The 13,786-nt window shown below is 39.3% G+C and overlaps 1 protein-coding gene across 2 annotated transcripts in view; it reads right to left on the reverse strand.

The window, feature by feature from the left end:
- Positions 1-6,476: 6,476 nt before the first annotated feature.
- The window catches only part of GDPD1 (glycerophosphodiester phosphodiesterase domain containing 1), a 52,989-nt gene continuing 45,679 nt past the window's right edge, over positions 6,477-13,786 (reverse strand). The window contains exons 7-10 of one of the 2 annotated variants that reach the window (XM_053567799.1): positions 12,035-12,168; positions 10,645-10,704; positions 8,993-9,044; positions 6,477-7,779 (exon numbers count right to left, since the gene is read on the reverse strand). In XM_053567799.1, the coding sequence (XP_053423774.1) occupies positions 7,657-7,779; positions 8,993-9,044; positions 10,645-10,704; positions 12,035-12,168 (369 nt within the window). In that variant the 3' untranslated portion in view covers positions 6,477-7,656. The remainder of the gene's footprint in view (positions 7,780-8,992; positions 9,045-10,644; positions 10,705-12,034; positions 12,169-13,786) is intronic. The other variant, XM_053567800.1, reaches the window with a different exon arrangement.

Here is a 13,786-nt window from a genome sequence, read left to right on the forward strand (position 1 = left end):
CTGTGGCCCAGGGTGGAATGCAATGCCACAGTCATAGCTCACAGTAGGCTCAAACTCTAGGCTCAAGCAATTCTTCTGCCTCAGCCTAAGTAGCTAGCACTATAGGCATGTGCCACCACACCTGGACCCACTTTTTTTTTTTTTTTTGTAGTTTTAGTAGAGATGGGATCTAGCTATATAGCTTAGGCTGGTCTCTAACTTCTGGCCTCAAGCAGTCCCTCTGACCTTGGCATCTCAGAGTACTGAAATTAGTGGCATGAACCTCCACACTCAAGTATCTAATAACTTTTTTTTTTTTTTTTGCAGTTTTTTTTGGCTGGGGCTGGGTTTGAACCCACCACCTCCAGCATATGGGGCCAGTGCCCTATCCAGTTGAGCCACAGGCACCGCCCGTATCTAATAACTTTTAAAAATGAGTTATTTGGGATAATTAAATACAAAAACTAATAAATTTAGGGTGGAGCCTGTGGCTTAAGGAGTAGGGCACTGGTCCCATATAGCAGAGGTGGCGGGTTCAAACACAGCCCTGGCCAAAAACTGAAAAAACAAAAACAAAAAACTAATGAATTTAAAGAAAGAACATTTTTTTTCCTGTGAGAAAGGTTGCCATACGTCTTTGCAGCATTTTTCACCTGAGTCAAGAGGTTTCTTTCTTCTAAGATTATGTCATTTATCTTAAATTTGTGCTGGGTTAAATTTGTCTTGTTTTTAGTGATCAATAGGACCAAGTGTATCCTGTCATATTTTGCAAAACTGCCTCAATGTGTATTATTTCAGAAACACATGACCTAAAAAATGATGACTGCAAGCTTATATCCAACGAAAAAGGAAATGAATCAGCTACAGAAGAAAAGGGATTAGGAAAGAACCTGTAAGGGACTGTATACGTCATCTGACCTTTTGACTTAATAGACAACTATAAATTCATCAAAAATCACAGAAGACAGAACAGGTAAAATTGCCTGTATTTTTTTTTTTTTTGAGACAGAGTCTCACTATGTCACCCTTGTTAGAGTGCCACAGAGTCACAGCTCACAGCAACCTCAAACTCTTGGGCTTAAGTAATTCTCTTGCCTCAGCCTCCCAAGTAGCTTGGACTACAGGTGCCCGCCACAATGTCGAACTTTTTTTTTTGAGACAGAGCCGCAAGCTGTTGCCCTGTGTAAAGTGCTGTGCCATCACAGCTCACAGCAACCTCCAAGTCCTGGGCTCAAGCGATTCTCCTGCCTCCGCCTCCCAAGTAGCTGGGACTACAGGCGCCTGCCACAGCACCCGGTTAGTTTTGGGTTGCAGCTGTCGTTTGGCAGCCCTGGGCTGGATTCAAACCCACCAGCTTGGGTGTATGTGGCTGGCGCCTTAGCCGCTTAAGCCACAGGCACTGAGCCTGTCCAACTATATTTTGTTGCAGTTGTCATTGTTGTCTAGCAGGCCCAGGCCAGTTTCAAACCCGCCAGCCTCGGTTTACACGGCTGGCGCTGTAACCACTGTGCTTCGGGCACTGAGCTGAAAAATTCACGTCTTTCTTTCCTTTTTTTTTCTCAGCTCTGGATTATTTAACTACACCACAGGTATCAAAGGCAGAAATTGCTTAACGTGACTCACAGCTGTAACTCAGGTGCTTGGCAAGATAGGCATTCATAAATATTTGGTGAATAAATTACAACCCACTCAGTTAATATTTGTTGAATAAATTACAATCCACTCAGGATTGTACTCACATGTACTCTTTGTTCAATATCTTTAATCTCTTTCCACTAGCTCCTTCTTACTTTCATGTTTATAAGCCGTCCTATTTAGAACACAACTCACTTGATACTGCTGCCCTTTCAAATGTCCTGGTTCTCTAATTCCTTTGGATAAGTGGCTGATTTTTACCAGCCTCATTCGGAACCATTCTGTCCTCTTCATTCTTCTGCAATCTTGTATCCATCCCATCAACTACAGAGATAAATGAACCTTAGTTACAGGGGCCTCCTTTTAAATGAAATGCACTCATTCTTTCCAGTCCTTGCCTTGCTTGATCTCAATGTCCTGTTCTGGGCACTGCTGATAATCACCTTTCCTAAATTCTCTACTTTCATGGGGTTGAGGACACTACACTCCCCTACTTCTATTTCTCAGACCACACGTTCTCCTTCTCTGTCTCCTATGGGGATATTCTAAGCTTGACTTTCTGCTCAGTCTTTTCCCCCCACTCAACTCTTCCAGTTCTTTTGTTGTAAGTCTTGTGAAACTGCACTGTTGATCAATTTCACTTTAAATGCAAAATCTCAAGCCTCATATTAGCACTCAGAACTGCCCAGCAATCCTGCTAAATTTTTCTAATAGCTTCACAGTCCCACTCCCTATAATGTCCATAATAAGCTTTCCCTCTCTTTTTGCAGTTTTTGTTTTTGTTTTCTTTGCAAAGCTTTCCCTTTCTTAAAACATTTTATGCCCTGCTATTATCACTTTTAGCTAAAGACTTTAGCTAATCTGTCAATGAGAAATTAGAACCCATCACCAAAGCTATAAAACCCTGCTTTTATTGGTCCCTTGATTCTCTTCTGATACAATGAAGAGTTCATCTTCCCATCAAGTCTCCATTTATATTCTACTCCATTCCCCTTCTTTCTATTCTTAGTGCCCACCAAACTCTTGCATGTCTCAGGGCCTTTGCACAGGGAAGGCAATGTTGCGATATGAAATCTGCCACATGCCACAACATTGTTGAATCCTGAAGACATTATGTAAACAAAATAAGCCAATCACAGAAAGATGAATATTGCATGTTTTCACTTATATGAGGTTATCTAAATAATCAAAATATTAGGGGTGGCACCTGTGGCTCAAAGGAGTAGGGCGCCGGCCCCATATACTGGAGATGGTGGGTTCAAACCCAGCCCTGGCCAAAAAACTGGAAAAAAAAATAAAAAGAATCAAAATATTAGTCAACTCAGTCACACTAATAATCAAGCAAAGAATAAAGTGGCGGTTTCCAGAGATAAAAGTGGGGAGCTGCTAACCAATGGGTGTAAGATTTCAGTTATGCAAGTTCTAGAGATGTGTTGTACAACACTGTGCCCATGGATAACAATACTGTATTGTGCACTTAAAAACTCAATGTTTAATGTTCTTAACATAATTAAAAAAAAACTATTAACATTTTGATAGATATAATTTCAGACTTTAAAAATGAATGATTAAAATTTTTTGTTTACACATTAGATTTTTACAGCTTAGTCTTTTCACTTAATAACATCTCATAGCAATAAAGAATATAATATTTTACATGGCGCTATCATGATTTATTTTACCAGTCCCTAATGGTGCACAGTTAGCTATTTTTAGAGATGGGGGGTTTTGCTCCTGCTCAGGCTGGCCTCAAACTCCTGAGCTCAGGCAATCTACCCGCCTCAGACTTCCAGAGTGCTAGGATTACAGCTGTCAGCCGCTGAGTCTGGCCAGCATTATCTTTTTTTTTTTTTTTTTTTTTTAGAGACAGAGTCTCACTTTATCACCCACACCATGGCATCACAGCTCACAGCAACCTCCAGCTCTTGGGCTTAGGTGATTCTCTTGTCTCAGCCTCCCAAGTAGCTGGGACTACAGGCACCCGCCACAATGCCCGGCTATATTTTTGTTGCAGTTTAGCCAGGGCGGATTTGAACCCACTACCCTCGGTATATGGGGCTGGTGCCCTACTCACTAGCCACAAGCACCGCCCTCGGCCAGCACTATCTTTTTCTGAAAATATTATTCCTAGCACTAGAATTTCTGGATGGAATTTAGAAATTGAGGCTCAGTGCCCGTAGCTCAGTGGTTAGGGCACTGGCCACGTACACTGAGGCAGGAGGGTTCAAACCCAGCCTGGGCCTGCTAAGCAACAATGACAATTGCTGCAAAAAAATAGCTGGGCAGTGAGGCTGAGGCAAGAGAATCACTTAAGCCTAAAAGTTTGAGGTTGCTGTGAACTGTGATGGTACAGCACTCTACTGAGGGCAACATAGTGAGACTGTCTCAAAAACAACAAAAAAAAAGACATTTAGAAATTGATCTTCAAAGTGTTCTGCCAATTTATATTCCCACCAGCAGTTCAAGAGTGCTTATTTTGGCTCGGTATCTTGCTCAGTGGCTAGGGCGCCAGGCACACACACGGGAGCTGGCAGGTTGGAATCCAGCCCAGGCTTGCCAAACAACAATGACAACTACAAACAAAAAATAGCCGGGCGTTGTGGTGGGCGCCTGTAGTCCCAGCTACTTGGGAGGCGGAGGCAGGAGACTCGCTTAAGCCCGGGAGTTGGAGGTTGTGTGAGCTGTGATGCCACGGCACTCTACCCAGGGCGACAGCTTGAGGCTCTGTCTCAAAAAAAAGAAAACATATTGAATCTCTCTTTCTTTCTTTTCTTTTCTTTTTTTTTTTTTTGAGACAGATTCTCACTGGCAAGAGTGCCATAGCATCATAGCTCACAAGCTCACAGCAACCTCCAACTCTTGGGCTCAAGTGATCCCCTTGCCTCAGCCTCCCGAGTAGCTGAGACCATAGGCACCCACCATAAGACATGGCTATTTTTTAGATGAGGTTTTGCTCACGCTGGTCTCGAACTCATGACCTCGGGCAATCCACCTGTCTTGGCCTTCCAGACTGCTAGGATTACAGGCATGAGCCACTGCGTCCAGCCCTACTGAATTTCTTTTAAAACATGATGTCCCAATCAGAAAACTAGTATTCAGATGTCATCTAATAATGAATATCAACTCCCTTATTATAAGATTCTATGTTTTTATTAAAAGAATTAAAACTGGTGTGGCGCCTGTAGTTCAGTGAGTAGGGCGCCAGCCATGTACACTGAAGCTGGCAGGTTTTAGCCCTGCCCAGACCTGCTAAACGAGAATGACAACTGCAACTAATAACAGTCAGGCATTGTGGTGGGCACCTGTAGTACCAGCTACTTGGAAGGCTGAGGCAAGAGAATCGCTTAAGCCAGGTGTCCTCAAACTACGGCCCATGGGCCACATGCGGCCTGCCAAGGACATTGATCCGGCCCTCTCTGTGTTTTTGCCACCGCGGCTTGTCCTGCTACAGTGCGCATGTGTGGAATGTGTGTGGCACTCTCTGACTCCCCTCCTCTCTGTCTCCATTCCTCTCAGTCTTGGGACTAACTGATGCACACTTGCATCACTTGTTACGACTAGCAGTGACAAATATGGAACCAGACATTGACCATCTCATTAGCCAAAAGCAGGCCCATAGTTCCCATTGAAATACTGGTAAGTTTGTTGATTTAACTTTAGTTGTTCTTCATTTTAAATATTGTATTTATTCCCGTTTTGTTTTTTTAATTCAAAATAAGATATGTGCAATGTGCATAGGAATTTGTTCATAGTTTTTTTTTAAACTATAGTCCGGCCCTCCAATGGTCTGAGGGACAGTGAACTGGCCCCTGTTTAAAAAGTTTGAGGACCCCTGGCTTAAGCCCAAGAGTTGGAGGCTGCTGTGAGCTGTGACACCACAGCATTCTACCAAGGGTGACATAGTGAGACTCTGTCTCAAAATAAAATAAATATATAAAAGAATTAAAGTCGAGCCAGGTGCGGTGGCTGACACCTGTAATCCTATCACTCTGGGAAGCCGAAGCAGGTGGATTACCTGAGCTCAAGAGACCAGCCTGAGCCAGAGTAATACCTCATCTCTAAAAATAGCTGGGCATTGTGGTGGGCACCTGTAGTCCCAGCAACTTGGGAGGCTGAGGCAAGAGAATTGCTTAAGCCCAAGAATTTTAGGTTGCTGTGAGCTATGACACCATGACACTCTACTGAAGGCAACAAAGTGACACCCTGTCTCAAAAAAAAGAAATTGGCTCAGTGCCCATAGCGCAATGGTTAGGGAGTAGCCACATATACCAGGGCTGGCATTTCGAACCTGGCCCAGGCCTGCTAAACAACAATAACAACTATAACAAAAAAATAGCCAGGCGACACAATGAGACTCTGTCTCAAAAAAACAAAAAGAAACAAACAAAAAAAAAAACAAGAATTAAAGCCACCTTAACTACAAAATCATCAAATCTTTAAAACATGATTATCTAAATGTCATTACCATTTTAGGTACCTTGTTTTCTACTGGTTGACACAAGATATGTGCTGGCCCTAAAATATGACCTGCTCTGAATCATAACCAAGAAAAATTTGGAAAAAAAAATCTTCAAAGTATCAAAGACTATCAAAATCATCCCTAGCATGTATAACCATACGTTAAAATAAGTGAAAATAAAAATGACTGATTTAATGGATTATTTGCCCAAGTTTTTTGTTCAAAAGTCAAGAAGCAATTTACTTACCATAAAAGTGCTTCCATATTTTCTTTAGAGAGAAATCTCAGGTGCATTTATTTATATTATCAGTGTATCACCTCATTAAATTATTCAAAGAAAAATTTATAATGCATATTTGAAATTAAAACTGTAAAAAAAAAAACCCCAAGAACCCTTATTTTGTTCTTGTAAAACTTTATTTCAGTTTAAATAACAAAGCAAATGATATTTATGTCATCCAGGGACAGAAGGGAGAATACAGTCATCCTTCAGAGCTGTTTAGCTGCCAAACTCCGTATGAGAGAGATAATCTAGGTAAAAGACACTTATTATTCCAGATTATATGTACCTCACAATCTGAGATCATGAAAATAAATTAAAAAGATTAGAAACAGACTTACGTAAAGTCACATCAAAAAGCTGAGAAAGTATTTTCTAATACTTTGGAAAATCTTGTTTCTATTTAACACTCAGAAGAATGAATTTTTAAAGATCAGAAACAGGAGGTCCATACCATAAGTATTAGATACAATGATATGTACTTTCATCAGTTTAATATGACTATTAGAATTCAAGATATTGTGTAAAATCTCTAAGTAGACTCAGTCGATGCCAAACATGGAAATCTTACATTTCTTTAAAGGAAACATAAAAATATGACTATTTGGATCTTGTCTTAATTTACAATTGATTAGTCCATTTTTAATGTTTTCAGAAAAGGGACCATGTAGAATTGTTACACACCTTAAAAAGGTTCCAAATAGAAAGTCCCCATTCACATCGGCAACTGAAAAATCTAATTCAGTCTACAGATTTTATTTCTGATCAAGTAATCAACTTTTAGTTATCTCCTAGTGCCTGCCTGCTGTTTTCAATGTTTAACTTGCCAGATTAACTGTATCACTGATTTTATTTTTGCCCTTTAACTACGATATACATAGGAACAACAAGACAATACAAATAGCTGTAATGACCTTCAATAATTTTTTTTATTAATTAGTTAATCTTATTCTAGTGAAGGCTAATACCAATTTTATCCAATAGTCTTTGATTTCAGAATTACTTATAATAGTAGAATACTGCATCATATACAGAAATCTTGATCAATAATCTTCTACTTACATCTCACAGTTATCTTTCTAGACAATTTACAATTGTAAAATACACAAATGCAATATTGTTTAAAATAAATATACAATATATAGTTTCTACATTCTCATACAGGCTTAAAAATGAGGTAATAAAAACGTAACTGATTCAAACTCTTACCATTCTGGAAATGGCTTAGGGAAATGATGGTGAAATGTTTTTTTCTTAGGTTTTTTTCATATTTTCATTGAATTCATCCATGTACATATTTTTTCTATGTTGAAAAACTATGTAAAAAATCCTTAAGCTTTGTTGGATAGTCTGTCATCACCCCAGTTGCTCCCAAATCAAAAGCTCTTTTGTACTCTTGTTCTTCATTTAATACCCAAATGTACACCTGAAAATTAGAAATATGAGATGAAATTTTAAAATGGAAAATTATTTTTATAATATTTATCCAATATAATCTAAGCACATTTAGAAATAATCTTTTAGAGCTTTCATTTTAAAAAATCATTCGACCTTTTTTTCTTTTTTTGAGACAGAGCCTCAAGCTGTCACCCTGGGTAGAGTGTCATAGCATCACAGCTCACAGAAACCTCCAAATCCTGGGTTCAAGCGATTCTCTTGCCTCCACCTCCCAAGTAGCTGGGACTACAGGCACCCGGCTATTTTTTGGTTGCAGCCGTCATTGTTGTTTGGTGGGCCGGGGCTGGATTCGAGCCTACCAGCTCAGGTGTATGTGGCTGGAGCCTTAGCTGCTTGAGCCACAGGCGCCGAGACATCATTCGACTTTTTAAAAAAATTCACATTACGGGCGGCGCCTGTGGCTCAGTCGGTAAGGCGCCGGCCCCATATACCGAGGGTGGCGGGTTCAAACCCGGCCCCGGCCAAACTGCAACCAAAAAATAGCCGGGCGTTGTGGCGGGCGCCTGTAGTCCCAGCTACTCGGGAGGCTGAGGCAAGAGAATCGCTTAAGCCCAGGAGTTGGAGGTTGCTGTGAGCTATGTGAGGCCACGGCACTCTACCGAGGGCCATAAAGTGAGACTCTCTCTCTACAAAAAAAAAAAAAAAAAAATTCACATTACTTGGGCGGCGCCTGTGGCTCAGTGAATGGGGCATCGGCCCCATATATGGAGGGTGGTGGGTTCAAACATGGCCCTGGCCAAACTGCAACAACAACAAAAAATAGCTGGGCCCTGTGGCAGGTGCCTGTAGTCCCAGCTGCTCGGGAGGCTAAGGCAAGAGAATCACGTAAGCCCAGGAGTTGGAGGATGCTGTAAGCCATGTGACACCACGGCACTCTACTGAGGGCAGTAAAGTGAGACTCTGTCTTTACCAAAAAAAAAAATTCACATTACTCATTAAATACACACTGTCTCACCCATCTGACACCAGCTATTCTCACCTCTACATAAGAGGACTCTAATTACAGAAATGCCAATGCTTTACTCCTAACTGTAAGGAAAAGGTTCCGGTCCTCATTTGTGAGTCAGTAAGGTAGTATCATCAGAGTCAGAAACCAAATTAAGTCAGTTAAAAGTTCCTGCCCTTTATATTTATGTTAAACTGCTAAGCTATTTCCAAAATGCACCACACCAGTAACTTACTTGAATGCCTCGAGCAGTAAGGTGGTCAAACAAAGCTTTCCTCATTAGTAAGCTAGAAAAGAAAACCATAACAGATTTAGAAATTTACTAGTTCTAACTAAGGACTAAAATTAGTCTTTGTCCTAATTTAGTCAGTTTAGAGTTTAGTAATTCCTAGTTAATTTAATTCCAATGCTTCAGCAAAACAAGCAATGATTTTAAGTGATAACAGCCACTAGGGATGAATTTATGTCTTAACTGCTGGATCTTCTTTCACTGATAGTTGCTAGTGGACAACCAGAACTTCCTTTCTATTCCTTGTTGCTACTAGATCTCTCGGAGACCCATTCTTGTTCACACAGCTCAGTGAAGAAGAGGCTTCCTCACCCTGCTGGAGCTATGTTGATAATGAGAAAGAGCTGCTAACTAACTTTCTAAGTTAAAATAAGGCAGCAAATACAGGTCAAGTTTTATAATACCTACATAATGGATTAGTAGCTACATAATGGATTAGTCTTTTGGAAACTGGATTAGAAACATTATGTCCATTAATTATGCCATCCTTTATGTAGGAGAAAAGCATTTTTTAGACAGTGAACTTTTAGAATACAAACCTGTTGAGCAAGATGGGAATTAACTGCCTATCAGAATGATAATGATTAAATAACAGAAAACTAGAAATTATGTGAATTTAACACCAATTACAATGCACCCTTGAAAACTAAAAATTGAATCAGGAATAAAGCAAAAAAGAATAAATTATGTGGCACAGAGAAAAGATAAAACTTAATTTTCTAAGACTCTTTGAAAGAGGAGCTAAATAATAAAAACATGATTTGGAATTATTAAAATACTTAAGCATTCAAGGTTACATTTTCTTTTCTTTTCTTTTGTTTTAAGAGACAGAGTCACAATTTATCACCCTCGGTAGAGTGCCGTAGAGTCACAGCTCACAGCAACCTCCAACTCCTGGGCTTAAGTGATTCTCTTGCCTCAGCCTCCCAAGTAGCTGGGACTACAGGAGCCCACCAGAACACCTGGCTATTTTTTGTTGCAGTTTGGCTGGGCCCTCGGTATATGGGGCCGGCGCCCTACCTACTGAGCAACAGGCGCCGCCCTTAAGGTTACATTTTCAAATAAAATATAGCACAATTATTTTGTGGTTTTTAACTAAACTTAAACTCAACATGTCTAAACTAAGGCATTTTCTTTAAAGTAGATGACCAACCTGTAGACAATAGGTCTTTCTGCTGTTAAAACTTGGCACGGATTTTTCTGAAAAATGTGCCATAGGCAATATGCACTTTTACACATGCCATAAGGTTAACACTGATTTTCATCATGTTTTTTACTTTGGGCTGGTGGAAACAGCAAATGAGTAAAAGGGGTGGTTATCCCCACTCTGTTACTAACTAGCTAGATAAGTAAATCATGTAACTAGGTGGATGGGGGCTCAAGTATTTTCATGAAGTTAGATGAGATTATCTCTCAGGATTACTACTAAGGTTCTGTGACCAGGAATTAAGCTACTTCTAAATGATTCATATACATCCATTTGCACAGTGGGTGCTCAATTTGTCCTTGTTACAAATTACAAGCGGAAGGCTTGTATCAAATTTTAAGTGTAGTACTTAATAAATATAGCTTGCATAATAATAAACTAAAATTCTTACATATCAGAAAGCCAGATGAGAAACTTTTGGCTTCTAGACATGGTGTGTGGTTCTTTTAGCCTAGGGTAAAATAAAATATTGAATTACTAATTAGAAACAGGAATATATCAGTGGGATAAAACAAAACAAGTTTGAAAAGGAAAACAATGATCTAAAAATATATTTCATAAAAAGAGAAAAATAAAATAAATCACAATTAGGTTCTATGTCCTCTGGTCTCAAGCCAACTTTTTGCTATCACTATTCAAGGGTAAAATAAATAAATAAAAGTCATCTTTTCAGTGACCCTGGTGTCCTAGGCTCATGTCTTTTTTTTTTTTGGTGAAAACTCTTTCTCCTTTGTTTGCTATAATTTAGTTGGAGATTTAAACACATAACCAAACTGTACTATATTAAAAGATGTGGGGGCAAAAGTGAGACATTGAAAGCATATTTTTCTTTCCTTTTAAATATTTGTAGACCTGGACCCTGCCTTTTTTTTTTAGACAAGATTCTCACTATATTACCCTCAGTAGAGTGCTGTAGCTCATAGCAACCTCCAACTCTTGGGCTTAAGCAATTCTCTTGCCACAGCCTCCCAAGTAGTTGGGACTACAGGCACTCGCCACAATGCCTGGCTGTTTTTTTTTGTTGCAGTTGTCATTGTTGTTTAGCTGGCCCAGGCAGGTTCAAACCCGCAAACCTTGGTACATGTGGCTGGCGCCGGAACCACTGTGCTACGGGCGCCGAGCCTGGAAATATTTTATATAAATTAACTCTACCATTTAGTTTCTCCTATTTCCAGAAGTTTTTGAGGTGGTGGTGGTTTTTCTTCATAAACATATTATAGTAATACTACTGGAGAACCTGGAGCTAATAGAATTTCAGTGGCATATAGTTGTCAATGAAGTAGAAAGAAGTGATGGAAGTTGAAGGGCAATTGCTATTTGATGTCAGAATAAAATAATTATTAAACTTCTGTAATTAGGATCAATTTTTTTGAGATGGGGTCTAGCTATGTTGTCCAGGTTGGTCTCAAAGTCTGGGCCTCAAGCAATTTTCCCACCTCAGCCTCATCAGTAGTTGGAATTACAACACTATGTCAGCTCAACTCTTTTTACCTGACTTTTTTTTTTTTTCTCTACTACAAGGCTATGGTAGTTTTACCTGATTTCTGACTATCCAGGCACAGAAAATTATTATAACCCAAGATGAGTCCACAGATAATTTTTCTTATTCATTTTAAAGACTGTGTCTTAATTGTATAAAAAAGCACTATTAGTATAGGTCAGGTAATAGAACATGGAAATAACTACAGAAATCCCTTTCTTATCATTTATAGTGATATTAACAAACCTGTATCTTAATCATCCCATAATAGATAACTGATGAAAAGAGAATAACCACTTACTTCATTATGATAGAAGGCATTGGGATTTCAAAAAACTGTTCTCGAATGGGCACAAAGGGCAAGAGGCCGGTGAAGAAAAGGCCAAGAATGAGCAGAACACGTTGTAGACTAAAGAGTATAGGAATATCTGAATTCTAAAAGACACAAACAATATTGTATGCTTTATTACAGTTGCTCAAATAAAGAGGATTATTTCACAATCCTCAAACTTTCCCAAGACTATATTGACATCTATTGCAAGTATTCCTGGAATTATGAATACCCATTGACAAACACACCACACAACGACCAGTCCTTGACACATGGCTCAAAAAGTACCTTGGAGTCTTGCAGTATAATCAATGTTACTAAAGCTTCTCTTCCCTTTTCTCTGCTTTTGCAACACCACTTCCGTCTGCTGGTTATAGTACTTACAACTCCAGACTAAACATACCAGCATCTCTTCATAGAACAAAATGAAAAGATGAATAGATGAGATGTTCAATAACCTTACTTCTATTTTAAAAATATATAGCTATATATCTATTCATATGAGTGTCTACAGATACACAGCATTACTGTTGCAAATATATTATCTTTCAGCTATGTTATAAATCAACATAAAATATAAATAAGATTTTACACCACAAGCAGAGGCTGAAGACTGTAATCCCAGCACTTTGGAAGGCAAAGGCAGGAGGATTCGTTTTTCTTTTCTTTTTTTTGAGACCTATGTCACCATAGGAAGAGTGCCGTGGTGTCACAGCTCACTGCAACCTCAAACTCTTGGGCTTATGCCTCAGCCTCCCAAGTAGCTGGGACTACAGATGCCTGCCACAACGCCTGGCTATTTTTGTTGTTGTAGTTGTCATTGTTGTTTGGCAGGCCTGGGGCGGGTTTGTGCCCACCTGCCCAGGTGTATGTGGCCTGCGCTCTAGCCACTGAGCTACAGGCGCCGAGCCAGCAGGAGGATTCTTGACCCCTGGAGTTCCAGGTTGCAGTGAGCTATGACTGTACCACTGTACTCCAGCCTGAGTTATGAAGCGAGATCCTATCTCTAAACTTAAAAAAATTTTTTTTCTAAGTTAGTCTGAGAATCGAACCACCATTTTAAGTTTCTATTAGAAAATGTGCTAAAGATTCCAAAACTTAAAATGCAAACTTTCCATATTATATATTTTTGTGCTAAAATAAACATAAAATTTATCATTTAAACATTTTAAGTGTACAGTTTAGTGGTTTTAAATATATTTACAGTGCTGTGTAACCAACCTTCAGAAATCTTTTTCATATTGCAAAACTGAAACTATACCATTAAACAACTTGCCCCTTCTATATATTTTTTAAAAATGAATACAAATTCTGGTTAAGTTGAATTTTTCTATAAAAACCAATACATTGGGGCAGCGCCTGTGGCTCAAAAGAGTAGGGCGCCAGCCCCATATGCTGGAGGTGGCGGGTTCAAACCCAGCCCTGGCCAAAAACTGCAAAAAAAATCCCCAATACATTGAAAATTATGCAAAAGTAATTTACTTTAGTCACATATCAATAGGGGGGCCAGGATGGTTTGTTTTCACATGTCACTGACCATCCCTCATTGGTTTGCAACTGTTAAATAATTAACTATCAATTATCGACTTCTTTATTTTAAAATATATAACAAAAAGTTTGAGAATTTATTATTATTATTTTTTTTTTTTTTTTGGAGACAGAGTCTCACTACGTTGCCCTCGGTAGAGTGCTGTGGTGTCATAGCTAACAGCAACCTCAAAC

Source organism: Nycticebus coucang, chromosome 18 (assembly GCF_027406575.1).
Source record: "Nycticebus coucang isolate mNycCou1 chromosome 18, mNycCou1.pri, whole genome shotgun sequence".
Lineage (NCBI taxonomy): Eukaryota > Metazoa > Chordata > Mammalia > Primates > Lorisidae > Nycticebus > Nycticebus coucang.